We start from the raw sequence: 13,283 nt of genomic DNA on the forward strand, positions 1-13,283 counted from the left end.
GCTCTGTGTGTGCACACACATACACACATACGTGTGCATGCCTGGGTTTTCCAAGGCAGTGGCCGGGACTTCCACTGGATTCTCCAAGGGGTATGTGACCTCTAAGAGGTCAGTTGTTGCCGCGTACGAAGTCTTCAAACGGCCTGTAGGGGAGAGTGGAGGACGTGGTGAGAAGGGTCTGGAACCAAAGCCTGGGCGGCCCTGAGCCTGGGTGCAGAGTGGAGCTTGAGTCCCAGCAGCAGGACCCACCCGAGGGTCGTGAAGTGTGGCCGGGGGTGGGGAGGGTGTTAAGGGGTTCTGGTGGCCCAGGAGCAGGTGCACGCACGGGGGTGGGGGGAAGGGGGGAGGACTGGGGTCAGAAGGCAGATCTTGCAGCTGAGTGGGGGGTGGGCTCGTGGTAAGGGGTCACCCTGGGGTTTGACCTCGGCGCCCAGGCCTCCATTCCCTGTGTATTTGTGCTGGGATACGGTGAGCCCGGGGTCTGGACGGGAGAGTCTGTGGCTGTGGCTCCCCAGACAGTGGAAAATGTGTGAGGGGACCCGGAGGGAAGGGGAAGTGGAACGCGAAGCGGTTAGAAGAGTCAGCAGGAAGCCAGGACGCTTGACTTCCTAGGACAAGCCCGTTAGGGAGGCCACTCTGCAGCCCCACCACGGCTTCCGGGGAGAGATCCGCGCAGATGCCCTCGGCCTCGATTTCCCCAGCCCGAATAGGACGTGGTGATTTACCTGCTTCCTAGGGTCGCGGCTGGAGGTCACAAGGAAGGGTGGGGGTGGAACACTTGGGACGGTGCCCCCAGGAGGCTCTGGGGTGTGCGTGTGTGTGGAGGGTGGGTGTGTGGGCGTCTCCGTGGGGGACCCTGCACGGTGCGCGCCTTCCCCACCCAACCCGAGGCCCGGCTGGGGTGATGGATGGCACAGGTCGGGGGAGACACGGGGCGGGGTGGGGGGTTCTGGTGCCGCCAGGAGGCAGCGGGGAGCTGGGAGGGAAAGCTCCTTCGTTTCGTGAAGGGGGGGTGGGAAGCTGGGAACACCGTCGTTAATAAGTGCTGAGTGCTTTCAAGTGGCTTCCGCACGTTGTCCCCGATTCACAGAAGATCAAACTGAGGCACAGACGATGAAGCTCTTGCTCAGGGTCATGCAGCTCGTGAGCAGCCCGAGTGCGGACGGGGAGGTGTTAGTGGACGAGGCTGACCTTGGGGGCCCCGAGCCGTGTGGGCTTGACGGGTGGCCGTGGCGCCCCCGGGTGTGGCGGGCGAGCAAGCCCTTAGGGATGAGCCCCAGATATGAAGCGGACTCGCGTTTCCCACCTGGAAGGACGCTCGGAGGGTATTTGTTGGAAGCCCCCCTGCAGCTCGAGCACTTTTCCGTCACGGACATTGTCCTTCTCTCCAACTGAGGCTGAGTCTGGGGCTGACGTACATTTTGATAAAACCTTTGCCCACACGTTGTCCGTTTCTTAAGTTCCTGGTGAGCATCCAGGTCAAGAAACAGAACATTGCTCCCCCGCCCCCTCCCCCAAGCCCTCTGCTTATCCCTCCTGGCCCTAAATTCCCCTTTGCCTTGGGGTCACCACTGCCCAGCTTCTATGGTGGCAATTTACTGGCTTTTCTTTTTTTTTTTTAAAGATTTTATTTATTTATTATTATTTTTCTGAAAATTTTATTTATTCATGAGAGACACAGAGAGAGGCAGAGACACAGGCAGAGGGAGAAGCAGGCACCTTGCAGGAGCCCGATGCAGGACTCAATCCCAGGACCCCAGGGTCACTCCCTGAGCCGAAGGCAGACGCTCAATGGCTGAGCCACCCGGGTGTCCCACCGGCTTTGCTTTATATGGTTTTATTGCTTATCTGTGTATCTTTATTTCACGGAGAAGCATGTACACATTTAAATGCACGTGTAGGGACAGGTCTGGAAGCGTGTCCATCACAATTCTCAGCAGTGGGTGAGATCAAGGGCAATATTTCTCTTTTTGTTTATCTGTGTTGTCTAAATGTTGTTGGATTAGCATGTGGCAGGTGGGTGATTATGTCACCGGTGAAAGGCACGGAGGACAGAAATGGAGTGGTGGGCAGGGGTGAGGGTGGGGGCGGGCGGCGGAGAGGCCCCCACATGGTGGGTGAGGGCGCTGAGCCCGGGCGGGCCCGTCTGTCCCTGTCCCTGTCCCCACCAGGCCGAGCCCCGGGCCCAGTCGAGAGGGCCAGCTGCCTGGCGCTGCTCCCCTTGCCCTTCGCCCGCTTGAGAAGCAGGGGTGCCGACTGACCCCGACACAGCGAGTGAGCCCAGCCCCCTGTTCTGGGCCCTGGAGCCCGGAGCACAGTGGCCCGTGATGAGACCGGGATGAGCTCCGAGGCTTCCTGCTGGGGAACATTCCGTGGGTGGAGAGACCCTGAGAGCTCCTCGGCCTGGCCCCGGAGCAGGACCTGGCTGGGCTCGGGGCTCTGCCAGTCTCTCCGATCTGTAGCGTGGGGTCCTGGTTGGGCCTTCCTGGCAGCCCCTTCACAGACCCAGCTGAGCACAGGGGCGGGGGGGAGGTGCCCGCATCAGGCTTTGCCGACGCCCCTCTGCTTCTACCTGAGGGCCCTGGTTAGGAGTCCACAGCTGATTCTTTACTGAGGGCAGAATAAGGCAATGGACCGACGTCTTAGAGGAAAAAAAAGTGGAAGAAGGTATTGGGAGAAGAGCCGGCCAGAACTGGTTCTGAATCCTGATTGTGTCTCCTCTCCCTCTTCCGTGCGGGCGGGATCACACTTGCGATGCTCGTACATCTCTGACGAGTGAGCAGTGAGCTTGGTGTGGAAGCCAGGGAGCCCCGAGGGCCGTCAGCCCCCCACCCCCACCCCGCACCCCAGCGCCCCCGGAACTCCGTGACCCGGCTCGCTCGCCGCTCTGTCCTGGAGCTCCTGGCAGGGAGGCCGCGGGTGGAGCAGGGACGTCCACCTCCCCTGTCCGTTCCCGGCCAGCTCCTTCTTGCTCTCTCCGGCCTCCGTCCAGAAGGGAGTTCAGGGCACGCGGACATCAGACGGCTCCGGTGCAGGCCCGTGACGGGAGGGATCACAGCCCCAGAGGCAATCGCACCTCGGGCGCTCTGCGGCTCGCCTTTGCTGTGGTCACTCCCGGTGGGTGCGAACTCGCTGGGCTCAGTCGGCTGACCCTCCCCGGGGCCTGTGACGTGCCCGAGAGTGGAAAGCCAGGAATGTGTTGCAGGCAGAGATGTGGGGCGGTGATGCCGCTGGCCTGCGTGTCTAGCGTGCTTGCACGTACTCGGGCACCTGCGCTCACGTCACCACCAAGGGCCTCCAACACTGAGGATCCTTGACCTGAGCCTTTGTCCATGGTCACGAGGCTCCTGGGTGTCCCGGAGTAACCCTGGCTGGAGGCTAGAGTCCAGGGTGCTTCCAAGTGATGGCCCTCCCCGGTCACCAGCCGGGGGAGAGAGGACTCAGGGTCCCCTGTGGGCTGCAGGTCCGCGGTGGATTGTTCTGCTCAGAAGAGAGAACCCATTTCAGGGGGAGCATGATGACCCTGTGGCTTGGGGGGCAGCACGCAGGTGCCTTCTTTTTCAGCAAAGGGTTGTTCGTTGGACATGTGAGCCCGGTTTGCTCCTGGGGGCTTTTCTGTACAGTGTGCAGCCCTCCTAGCATCTCCCCTTCCGTCCTTCATGGTCTCTGGGAGAGAAAAGGACCAGCCTGGCATTTCCGGGGTGAGGTGAGGTGGGGTGGGGTAGGGTGAGGGTGGGGGGCGGGGGTGGTGCCAGCGTGGAGCCGGGCTTGTGTGCCACCCAGGGGTCTCTGTTGCGACATCTCGTCCTCTTGCCCCAGGTGGGCCCAGGACGGAGCACGAAGGAGCCGCTCTATGGCAGGGTCTTTGCTGTTTGTGCATCATTTCTGGAAGGCGGGGATTGAAAACACAAGGCACGTCAATCCCAGTCGTACGGGGTGGGGGTAGGGGGATGAAAACATCACCGGTCTAGGCGTTTCCAGCGCAGAAGGACCTCCCATGATTCTGATTCACGAGGACTCGGGCAGGTGAGGCCCGTGTCCCGTCCTGTGGCTGGGCATGGAGGGAGGACTCACCCAAGGTCATGCCGCCGAGGGCCCTTGCCAGGAATCCAAGGAGCCCGGTCCTGGCACGAGTCTCTGGAAACGGGACTGGATGTCACAGCTCTGGACTTCCCATTGCTCGGTTCATCTGGCCCCGGGGCTTGTTGTCCTTGGAAGGGCTCGACTGCGGGCATATCCTGTCTTACCCTGCGCAGCGCAGAGGCTTGGAAGGGCACGCTGCCCCCTCGAGGGCTTTAACCATCAGTCCCCTCTCTGATCAAGCAGCCCTGTGTGTAGGAAATAACTGAGGACCGTGCTCGCCTCTAGTCAGGAGGATATCCATGCCCGGGTCGTTTGTCTTAGGGAAACCGTAGAGACACCTACACGCGCAGCAGCAGGGGGACAGTTAAATAAATCACAGCCTCGGACGCCCTGCGGGACCAAATGGTGTACAATTTTTTTTTTTTTTTTTGACCTCACACATTGAGATAGATGGTTGCGGGGGGGGACTTAGACTTTCACAAGCATGTGTTTACTTAATTCTCCTACGATGCGCGTGAATGATCCGTGTAATCTTGAAAGTTGCAGCCCGCTGGTCGCGGCGCGGTAGCAGGGCCCGGGCTTTCCAGAGCTGGGGGCCGGGGAGGAGGGACCGTCCGGCAGAGGCGAGGATGGGAGCTGCCGTCCGGGAATCGGGGCGAGGTGCTGGTGGGAGCCCCGACCGGGCGAGGGAGAAACGTCCTCACTCCAGAGGCGGCGCGGAGAGGACGGCCCTGGTGGCCGTGCTGGGGCGTTCCGGGAGGTCATCGGGCGCCCCGTGCCACTTGGACGCCGTGTTTATCCAGCACGCCCGACGCCCCCCAACCCCCGACCTTGTCCCTCGCTGGGGGGCGGGGACCCAAAACCACGCACGCTGCAGAGGCCAAGCGGTTGGGGGGTGTTTGCCGCAGAGGGAGAAGACTCTGCACCCACAGGACCAGGAAGAGGGGCCCTGACAAAAGTGGGTGGAGGTGGGAGGCTGTGGTTGGGAGCTTCCCGTGGGAAGAACACGTCCCGGGGCCCTCCCAGCCCCACACGGAGACTTTCGTCTCCAAGATTCCCACGCTTCAGCCAAGGTCCTGTAATGAACGTTCTCCTCTCAAGGAACCAAACCCCGGGATAGGTCACTTTGACTTCCTAGGGTCCAAGTCCTGCTCCCCAAACGAAATTTCTTTCTTTCTTTCTTTCTTTTTTTAAGATTTTATTTATTTATTCCTGAGAGACACAGAGAGAGGCAGAGACACAGGCAGAGGGAGCAGCAGGCTCCCTGCAAGGAGCCCGATGCGGGACTCGATCTCAGGGTCCCAGGATCATGCCCTGAGCTGAAGGCAGATGCTCAAGCGCTGAGCCGTCCAGGTGTCCCCGAAATTTCTTAATTGTGAGATTCGTGGAGGGTGCCCCTCGCCCGAGAAACGAGGGCAGGCACGTCTGATTTCTTATTTTGGGTGGGTGCGTGGCGCAAGGGGGCCTGGGGCCCTTCTCTCCTGCCTCCGGTCGGTTCCACTCAGCAGTGGCATCCTGGAGGAGCGTGTGACCCCAGCCTGAGCAGGGAGCAGACCCCTGCGGGGGGGGGGGGGGACGGGCCGCCAGCACCCCGGGGATCCCTGACTTTGATGTGGGACCACTTGGAGGGGACGGGCTGGGGGGGGGCACATGCTGCTGGGCTGGGGCGGGAGGGATGTTTTCACCGGGGAGTCCCCTCCCTGAGTACCCCCTGGGGTGCACGCTCTGGGACCCCTGCATCACCCCTGCACGTGGGCCGTCCCCCATCCCGCTCACCCCCCGCCCCGTGCACGGCCCCAGCGGTCCTGAGCCAAGTCTGTGTGGTTGGCGGGCCCGCAGCAGGTGTCCTGCCAGGAGCTCGCCCTCTGGCTGGCTCGTCACTGTCCCTGACTTCACCCCTGCTCTGATGTCACAGGCCAGCAGCTGTGCGGTTGCCGCGGCGGCAGCCTGCCCGTGGCCCACCAGCTGGGGCAGACACCGGGCTGCTGGTGGACGTGGGGAGCTGCGAGTCCAGCCTGCTCTGGTCAGTGGGCCCTGGAGACCCCCGTGCAGGCCGTCTGAGGCTCCTGCAGTGCCCACCCCTTACCTGCTGTGGGGTGCCCGGCCGTTGGGGGAGGCTCGTCCAAGGGCCTTGGGGAGTGGGCCCGTCAGGCTGTCCATCGGGGTGATTGATGGTTAAACCTACACATTTATAAGCCCCCGCCCCAGGATTTGGGTGCAAAATCTGCCGTGGGGCCTGACCAGGACTTCTGTTCTACCAACACCAACCCCCCCCCACCCCACCCCCGGCCCTCTGTGATTCTCACGCAGCCAGTCCAAAACCCAGCTGGCCTTAGGATCCGCCACTCTAGAACTTAGAGTCAGGCAGTGGGCGAACCTCGCCAGGCCCTGGGTGGCACAGTGGGTGTCACAGAGTGTATGTTTAGAGGCGAGAACTCGGAGAAACGGAGTTAAAAATGTTTCTGATGTTTGTTTTATCCGGGCTTGGCTTGGATGCCTCCAGTGATGGGTGTCTCACTACCTACCAAGTCAGCCCAATGATATCAAGACAACCCGGTAGGACGTGCTTCTTTCCACCTGGCCGGTTTCTGCCTCCCTGTAATGTGTTCTTGGTCTAGCTTGGTCACCCGGAGACACACGCAGTAAGTACCATCCTCTTTCCGCAAGTGGCGTGCCGAGCACTTGGGCATTTCTAATGGCGATGCGTGCTAGCGGCTAGACTGATGGGTGCCCTTGTTACTACCACTCCGCAGAGGAGCAAGCTGAAGCAGCCGGAGTTAGGAAACTTGCACCAGGTCGCACAGTTAATACTCTGAACCACCGCATTGAGCTTTTCTAGATTTTTCTGTCACCTGCAGGCTCCACCCCAAACATTCTTGGCTCCTAAGGACTTTTTTCTGGGACGGGTTTTTCATTCTCCTCCTGAACTTGGGCCACGGCCTCTTCCCCCCAGCCTCGTTGAACACGCTCTGGTTTTTCTGAATTCTTTCTGGGAAGTCCAACCTCCCTGCCGTTCAGGTTTTCTGGTTGCGTAGTTGTCAGTTACTGTCTGTTTCTCAATTAGGTTGATTCCCAAGCATTCCAGTGGTTCCAAACACCGCCCCCCCCACCCTGTGACGTTGTCTAAGTAGACATTGCTAGCTGTCCACGCCCCTCACCTCTTTGGGTTTATTTAGATGCACGTATGTCAGCTGCGTGGGCGTGGGCCCCATCACTTGTCTTTTTTTTTTTTTAAACATTTTATTTATTCATGAGAGACACAGAGAGGCAGAGACACAGGCAGAGGGAGAAGCAGGCTCCATGCAGGAAACCCGACGCGGGACTCCATCCTGGGACCCCAGGGTCGTGCCCTGAGCCAAAGGCAAACGCCCAACCATTGAGCCACTCAGGTGTCCCTCACTTGTCTTTTTAAATTTTTTTTTAACGATTTTATTTACGTATTCGTGAGACACAGAGAGAGAGGCAGAGACACAGGCAGAGGGAGAAGCAGGCTCCACCCAGAGAGCCCGATGCGGGACTTGATCCCAGGACCCCGGGATCATGCCCTGAGCCGAAGGCACATGCTCAACCACTGAGCCACCCAGGAGCCCCGAGCATCCAACTCTTGATTTCGGCTCGGGTCGTGATCTCAAGGTTGTGAGATTGAGCCCCGTGTCGGGCTCTGTGCTCCGTGTGGAGTCCGCTTGAGATTTCTCTCTCTCTCTCTCTCTCTCTCCCTCTCTCTCTCCCTACTCCCCCCCATGCCCCTCCCCTTGCTCTCTTGCTTCCTCTAAATAAATAAATAAAATCTTAAAAAACAAAAGAAATCTTCTGAGCCATGGGGGTGAGGTGGGCACCTCCAGCAGCGCCACTGGCTCTCCGGGCCCGTGGCACTTGAGTGCTGGATTTCCACAGCAGGACTTGGTACATTTAGAGTCACACCCTCATGTATGTGACTCATAGAAGAGCCCGTCCATGCCCTGAGCCGCAGACTCCCGTTTCTTCTTGAGACCCCGTTTTTATTTTTTATTTATTTTTTATTTTTATTTTTATTTTTTTTAAAGATTTATTTATTCATGATAGAGAGAGAGAGGCAGAGACACAGGAGGAGGGAGAAGCAGGCTCCATGCCGGGAGCCCGATGCAGGACTCGATCCCTGGACTCCAGGATCGCGCCCTGGGCCAAAGGCAGGCGCCAAACCGCTGAGCCACCCAGGGATCCCCCTAGACCCCGTTTTTAACGCGCGCCCTGTGTGGATGCCGGGCCACAGTAGGTAGGAGCCGTTGGGGAAAAAGGAGGCTCGGGCGCTGTCACTCGTGTCCGTGTCTCACAGCCGGGGAGGAGGACACCAGACACTATGAAGCGTCGTCGGCCTGTAGAACCCGGGTTGTATCCTGGGGTCATCTAGTGCGGGGGCTACTCTGTCCTACATAGCCCGTTTCCATAGCCCGTTTCCTTTCTTTCCTTTTTTTCTTTTTTTTGGTCCCACGCGTTTTAAAAGCTCTAGAGGGATTCCTTATGTCCTTAGTCCCAAAGGTGATTTGGAGTGTTCCGAAAAAGTTCTCACTCCATCTGTTCTGTGAACTCGCGGAAGACAGAGATGGTTAACCTGACACATGAAAGAGTGAGCTTTAGTTATGGGGAGACGTTCTCTGGCCGTGCCAGCTGATGGGCGCCTTTCTGTGTCTATTTTTATATGTTTCAAAGATGCAGGGCTTTGCCATGTCCCCCAGGCACCGAGTCTGGCGGCCTTTGGAGAGAGGCAGGAGCGTTTCTCTGGTTGCTGCAGGGGTCGGGGGGCAGCCTTGGAGGAGGGGAGGGACCGGACCTGGCTTGGGGAGCTGTGGGCAGGGTTGAGCCTCCTTCTGTTTGTGGGAGAAGAACCCACATGAGCACATCGCTGGCCTGGACCTGGGTGTGGCGATGGGGGTGGCCTCTGGGACCCGCAAGGAGCCGCGCTGGGGAGGAGGGCCAGATCGTGGGCTGCCGGCACATGCAGAGGCCCACGGGCCGGGGATTGTTGACCTTGTTGGGAATTGCCCCGGGGAGCTGGTGTGCTGACCAGGCTCTGGGCTCCTCCCTACGGAGGCTAGTATGGGGTCCATGTGGGGCAGGGCCTGGGAATCTGGATTTTTTAAAGATTTTATTTATTTATCCATGATAGAGAAAGAAAGAGGCAGAGACACAGGCAGAGGGAGAAGCAGGCTCCATGCAGGGAGCCTGACGCGGGACCCGATCCCGGGACTCCAGGATCATGCCCCAGGCCAAAGGCAGGTGCCAAATCACTGAGCCACCCAGGGATCCCGTGGAATCTGGATTTTTAAAAGAGATTTATGTGTTTGACAGGGAGAGCATGAGCAGGGAGAGAGGAAGGAGGAGAGGGAGAAGCAGACTTCCCTGCTGAGCTGGGAGCCCAACACGGGACTCTATCCCAGGACTCCGAGATCCCGACCTGAGCTAAAGGCAGCCGCTTCACCGGCCGAGCCACCCAGGCGCCCTGGGAACCCACATTTTACCTGGCAGCTGAGCTGACTGTGATGCCCGTGGCCTGTGGATGGTGCTCGGATGCCCACCAGTGTGGGCAGCACAGCACCAGTGCAGACGCCACTGGCTGAATTGGTTTGGTGGCTGTGGCTGTAGCCACGTGCGTGGAGGCGGAAGGCTCGGGTTGGGGGCAGGGGGGCTGGCAGAGAGCCTGATAGGGAATCTTTTCGGCGGGGGGGCTCAGGTGGGGAGGAGGTGGGTGGAGACGTGGATACCGGGTCGAGCCGTCTGCCAGGACTGCGGGACTCAAAAGTGTGGTCCTGGGGCCAGAGCCGGACCCGCTGCATCAAAACAGGACTGTTATCAAGGTCCGGATGCTGCATCTTGGCTTTCGATGTGCAAGTGAAATACGTGAAAGAGAAAGGGGAGGGTGGTTCATTCGATGAACTCCAGTAAGAGCACCCCCCACCCCCCAGAGCCCAGAGGCTGAGCTGAGTGCCTCTCATGGTGGTGGGAGGTCAGGTGATAAGGTCACCCCGGGACAGAGTCCTGGCTCCCAGCTCTGACCTCCCTCGGCTGCAGGTGAGGGACTCAGATCAGGGGCCGGCCCGCTTGGGTTTGAACCCTTGCCGTACTGCTTATGACCTGTGTGGCCTTCGGCAAGTCACTTAACCTCTCTGAGTCTCGGTTTTCCCATCAGAAAGTGGGGATGGGAGTAGAGCTCCCCTGCCCGGGTGAGACCAGGCGAGAGGGACGGCGTGTGCCACCGAGGGCCTGCATCCATGAGGTCTTCATGGTGATCCGTGTCCTGTCCATGCGGCAAGCTCCGTTTTGCCCTGTTTTCTTCCTGTGCATTACCTCATCTGTGAAATGGGCACAGAGAAGCTCTCGGATCATATAGTGGTGTGACTAGGGCACGTGTGAGGTGGGTGGACGCCCCATGTTCTCTGAGGGGTGTGGTGTCCCTGCAGGTCATCCTGACTCCACCACCATGGGCGTCACTCTAGGGGGTCTGGGGCCCCACGAGTGCCCTGCAGGATTGTCACAACGGATGCCAACCGTTGGAGGGCCGGGGGCTCTGTCCCGACCAACTGCCACCAGTTAGCCGTGGCCGGCGCACCTGCAGGCTCTGAGACCCCCCGTGGGGCACGTGGGCAGCTTCCAGAGTGTCACCCCCTAGTGGCCCTGCGTGGGCAGCGTGTGCCCCTCCTATGCGGGAGGGGGCCGCGGGGGCAGGTCGGGGAGCCTCACGGCCTCTCACTGTGGCTGGTCCTGCTCACGGGCGTGAGGTGCCCTGGAGTCTGCGGTGGGCCTGGGGCCCGGCGCCTCCCCGCCGCCCGCCAGCGGGTCTCCCCAGCAGCCTGGCAGGGGCCCGCCTCTACTGGGAGGCTGTTTGAGCGACCGCCCGGGGGTGGCCGCCGCACTGGGGCCACAGAGGGTGCAGGAGAATGGGCCCAGTGTCCACTTGGCGCAGGAGGCCAGACGGTGTCCACCTCGCCTCCCGTCTGCTGCTCTGAGTGGGGCTTGTGTCGGGACAGGGCCTGTGGTTTCCCTGAGGGGACGAAGGCAGCCGACGTGGGGCGGGCAGCCGTCCAGCTCGGGGGGAGCACGATTCCCAGACCAGAGAGAGAGAACCCCGGATGCTCAGGGTACTCTGGTCTCAAGTTAGCAAACAGGACGGGCGTGGAGGGGGGAGCTCAGGGGAGCCAGGTGTGAGCCGAGGGAGGGCCAGGAGGCCTGTGCTGGGTGTCACAGGGTTGCCAGTTCCTGAACTGGGAGCTGACTGTAGTTTCTGGACTTTGTCCCCAAGATGTCTGTCCAGATGTTTTATGGTTTCGTCCATTTGCATGTCTTCAGGAAACCCAATTCAGTGATCTTGGGGTGCCCACCTCTGTGGGCCTGGCTCAAGGCGATCAAGTGGGTTGGGGCGCGTCCAGGTTTTACTGACTGTCTCCAGGTGACAGAAGGTGGCCCGGCGGACCGCTGGATCTAGGGGTGCGGTTCCCCTTCTCTCCAGTGCCTTCCAGGGGAGCCGAGGGGACGTTCACAGCTCTCCGGACCTCTCCCCGCCTCTTTAGACACCACGGTGGCCGTTCCCAGGGTGGAGGAAGCTCAGGCTTTGGCATCTGGGGCTCAGACCCGCACACCCATCCTCCCCCGTGAGCTGCGGAAGTGGTCCATCTGTTCTGCGATGGCCACCCCGGCAGGCGCGGACGGGCCCTCCCCATAGCTTCCACATGTGCACCCCCAATGCCTGCTGGTGCTAACGTCTCAGGCTTCCTTAGCCGCGTGCCTCCCCGTTAGTCCAGTGTTTGTTTTGCTTGCTTTTTTTTCCCCCCATTTAAAAATTGGATTTGTCTTATTGAATTCGGGGTGGTTTATATAATCTGGATTCAAGCCTTCTGTTGCGTCTGTGATTCACAGGTACTTCCTGCCAGGCTGTGCCTTTTGTTCTCACTTACGGACGATGATGGCTCTTGGCGTGCAAAGGTTTTTAGTATCAATAACGCCCCCTTATCCGTTTCTTCGGCTGGTTGTGCTTTTGGGGTTGGATCCAAGAAATCTCTGCCTGAGCCAAGGTCATTAAGATACACTTGTGTCGCCCGCTTGCACTAAGGGCTGTGCTCGTCTTGAGCTGGTTGTTGTACGTGGTGTACGGATTTGCAGGTGGCCATCCGCCGCCCTGGTGTGAGCTGTTGGGAAAACACCCGGACTGGTCCTCCCCCCGTTGCATTGCGGTGGCACCTTTGTGGAATCCTCGCCACTCGCGTTCCATGCCCCAGCGCTCTGTCTCTCTCCCTCTCTCCCCCTCCTCTTGCTCATCATGGTGGTTGGCAGAGTGGCGGGTGGGACTCTAGCCGCTGTTCTAAGCGTATGACCGCATGACCGAGTTGACCAAAAGCCGGCGGCGGCCTGAGCAGCCTCGGGTGGTCAAAGGCACCAACCCGTCTCTGCCACTCGCCAGCCGTGTGACCTGGGTTAAGTTTCTTAACTGGTTCCTGCCTCAGTTTCCCCACCTGTGAACTAGGGGTGCTGGTAGCTCCTTAGCTCACAGGGTTATCTAAGAAAGTTGAGCAGACACCCGTAACGGTCTGCTGTTCCATGGGCGCGGTGGCGTTTTCTGACTCCTGCCATGCCTCTGGGTCGGCCTTGCTCACCCGGCTGCATGTAGGCTAAGATGAAAGCGGGGTGGGGGGGGGTTGAGGAGCACTCGGCACAGCCTGTAGCCGTCCAGGAAGGGGCTCCTCTAGCCCCCCAGTCTGGCTGGTTTTGACATGAGCTGCAGGTGGCCGTAGACGTGTGAATTCACACTTTTTTTGGTATAAATGCACCTCCTTTTCTAGGGGGGGGCCTGCAGACCACGGATCCCTTCCTGACGCCGAAGCGTCCCCCTCCTGTAATCCCACAAGAGAAGAGCTGTGAATCCTGGAAAAAGAAGCTTAACACCCGCACCCCTCCCCCAACCCAGCGATTGGCTTGGAGTGGATTCTCGTACCGAAGGTGCCTGCACACGTGTCTGCTCACACCCCTGCACATGTGCACAAACTTCTCCTCCGCCCTCCCCTCTGCCCATTTATAAGCAGCTCCTCCTGCTCCTGCAGCAACCAGACACATGCACCCTCCCACCCCTGCCTGAGTCCTAATGCATCTCCCCAGGCGGGGGTCTCAGCCTTGGCACTGTGGACATGAGCCACTGTTCGTTGTGGGGACCGTCCTGGGAAACGCAGGATGTCGAG

General features: G+C 59.8%; 1 protein-coding gene across 9 annotated transcripts in view; it reads left to right on the forward strand.

Moving 5' to 3' along the window:
- TIMP2 (TIMP metallopeptidase inhibitor 2) overlaps positions 1-13,283 on the forward strand; it is a 47,872-nt gene that overhangs the window by 6,126 nt on the left and 28,463 nt on the right. For 5 of the 9 annotated variants that reach the window (XR_007412779.1, XR_007412778.1, XR_007412777.1 and 2 more), the window contains exons 1-2: positions 6,588-6,725; positions 12,891-13,047. The exons of 1 other annotated variant lie outside the window; for it this stretch is intronic. Coding sequence is in view for 2 of the 8 variants with exons in the window: in XM_025468194.3 (XP_025323979.1) it covers positions 6,685-6,725 (41 nt within the window). In the remaining 6 variants the exon portion in view is untranslated. Of the gene's footprint in view, positions 1-5,990; positions 6,107-6,585; positions 6,726-12,890; positions 13,048-13,283 lie in introns of those variants that run through there. 3 more of the 9 variants (XM_025468194.3, XM_025468196.3, XR_007412780.1) reach the window with 3 other exon arrangements.

This window comes from Canis lupus, chromosome 9 (genome assembly GCF_003254725.2).
Source record: "Canis lupus dingo isolate Sandy chromosome 9, ASM325472v2, whole genome shotgun sequence".
Taxonomy (NCBI): Eukaryota; Metazoa; Chordata; class Mammalia; order Carnivora; family Canidae; genus Canis; species Canis lupus.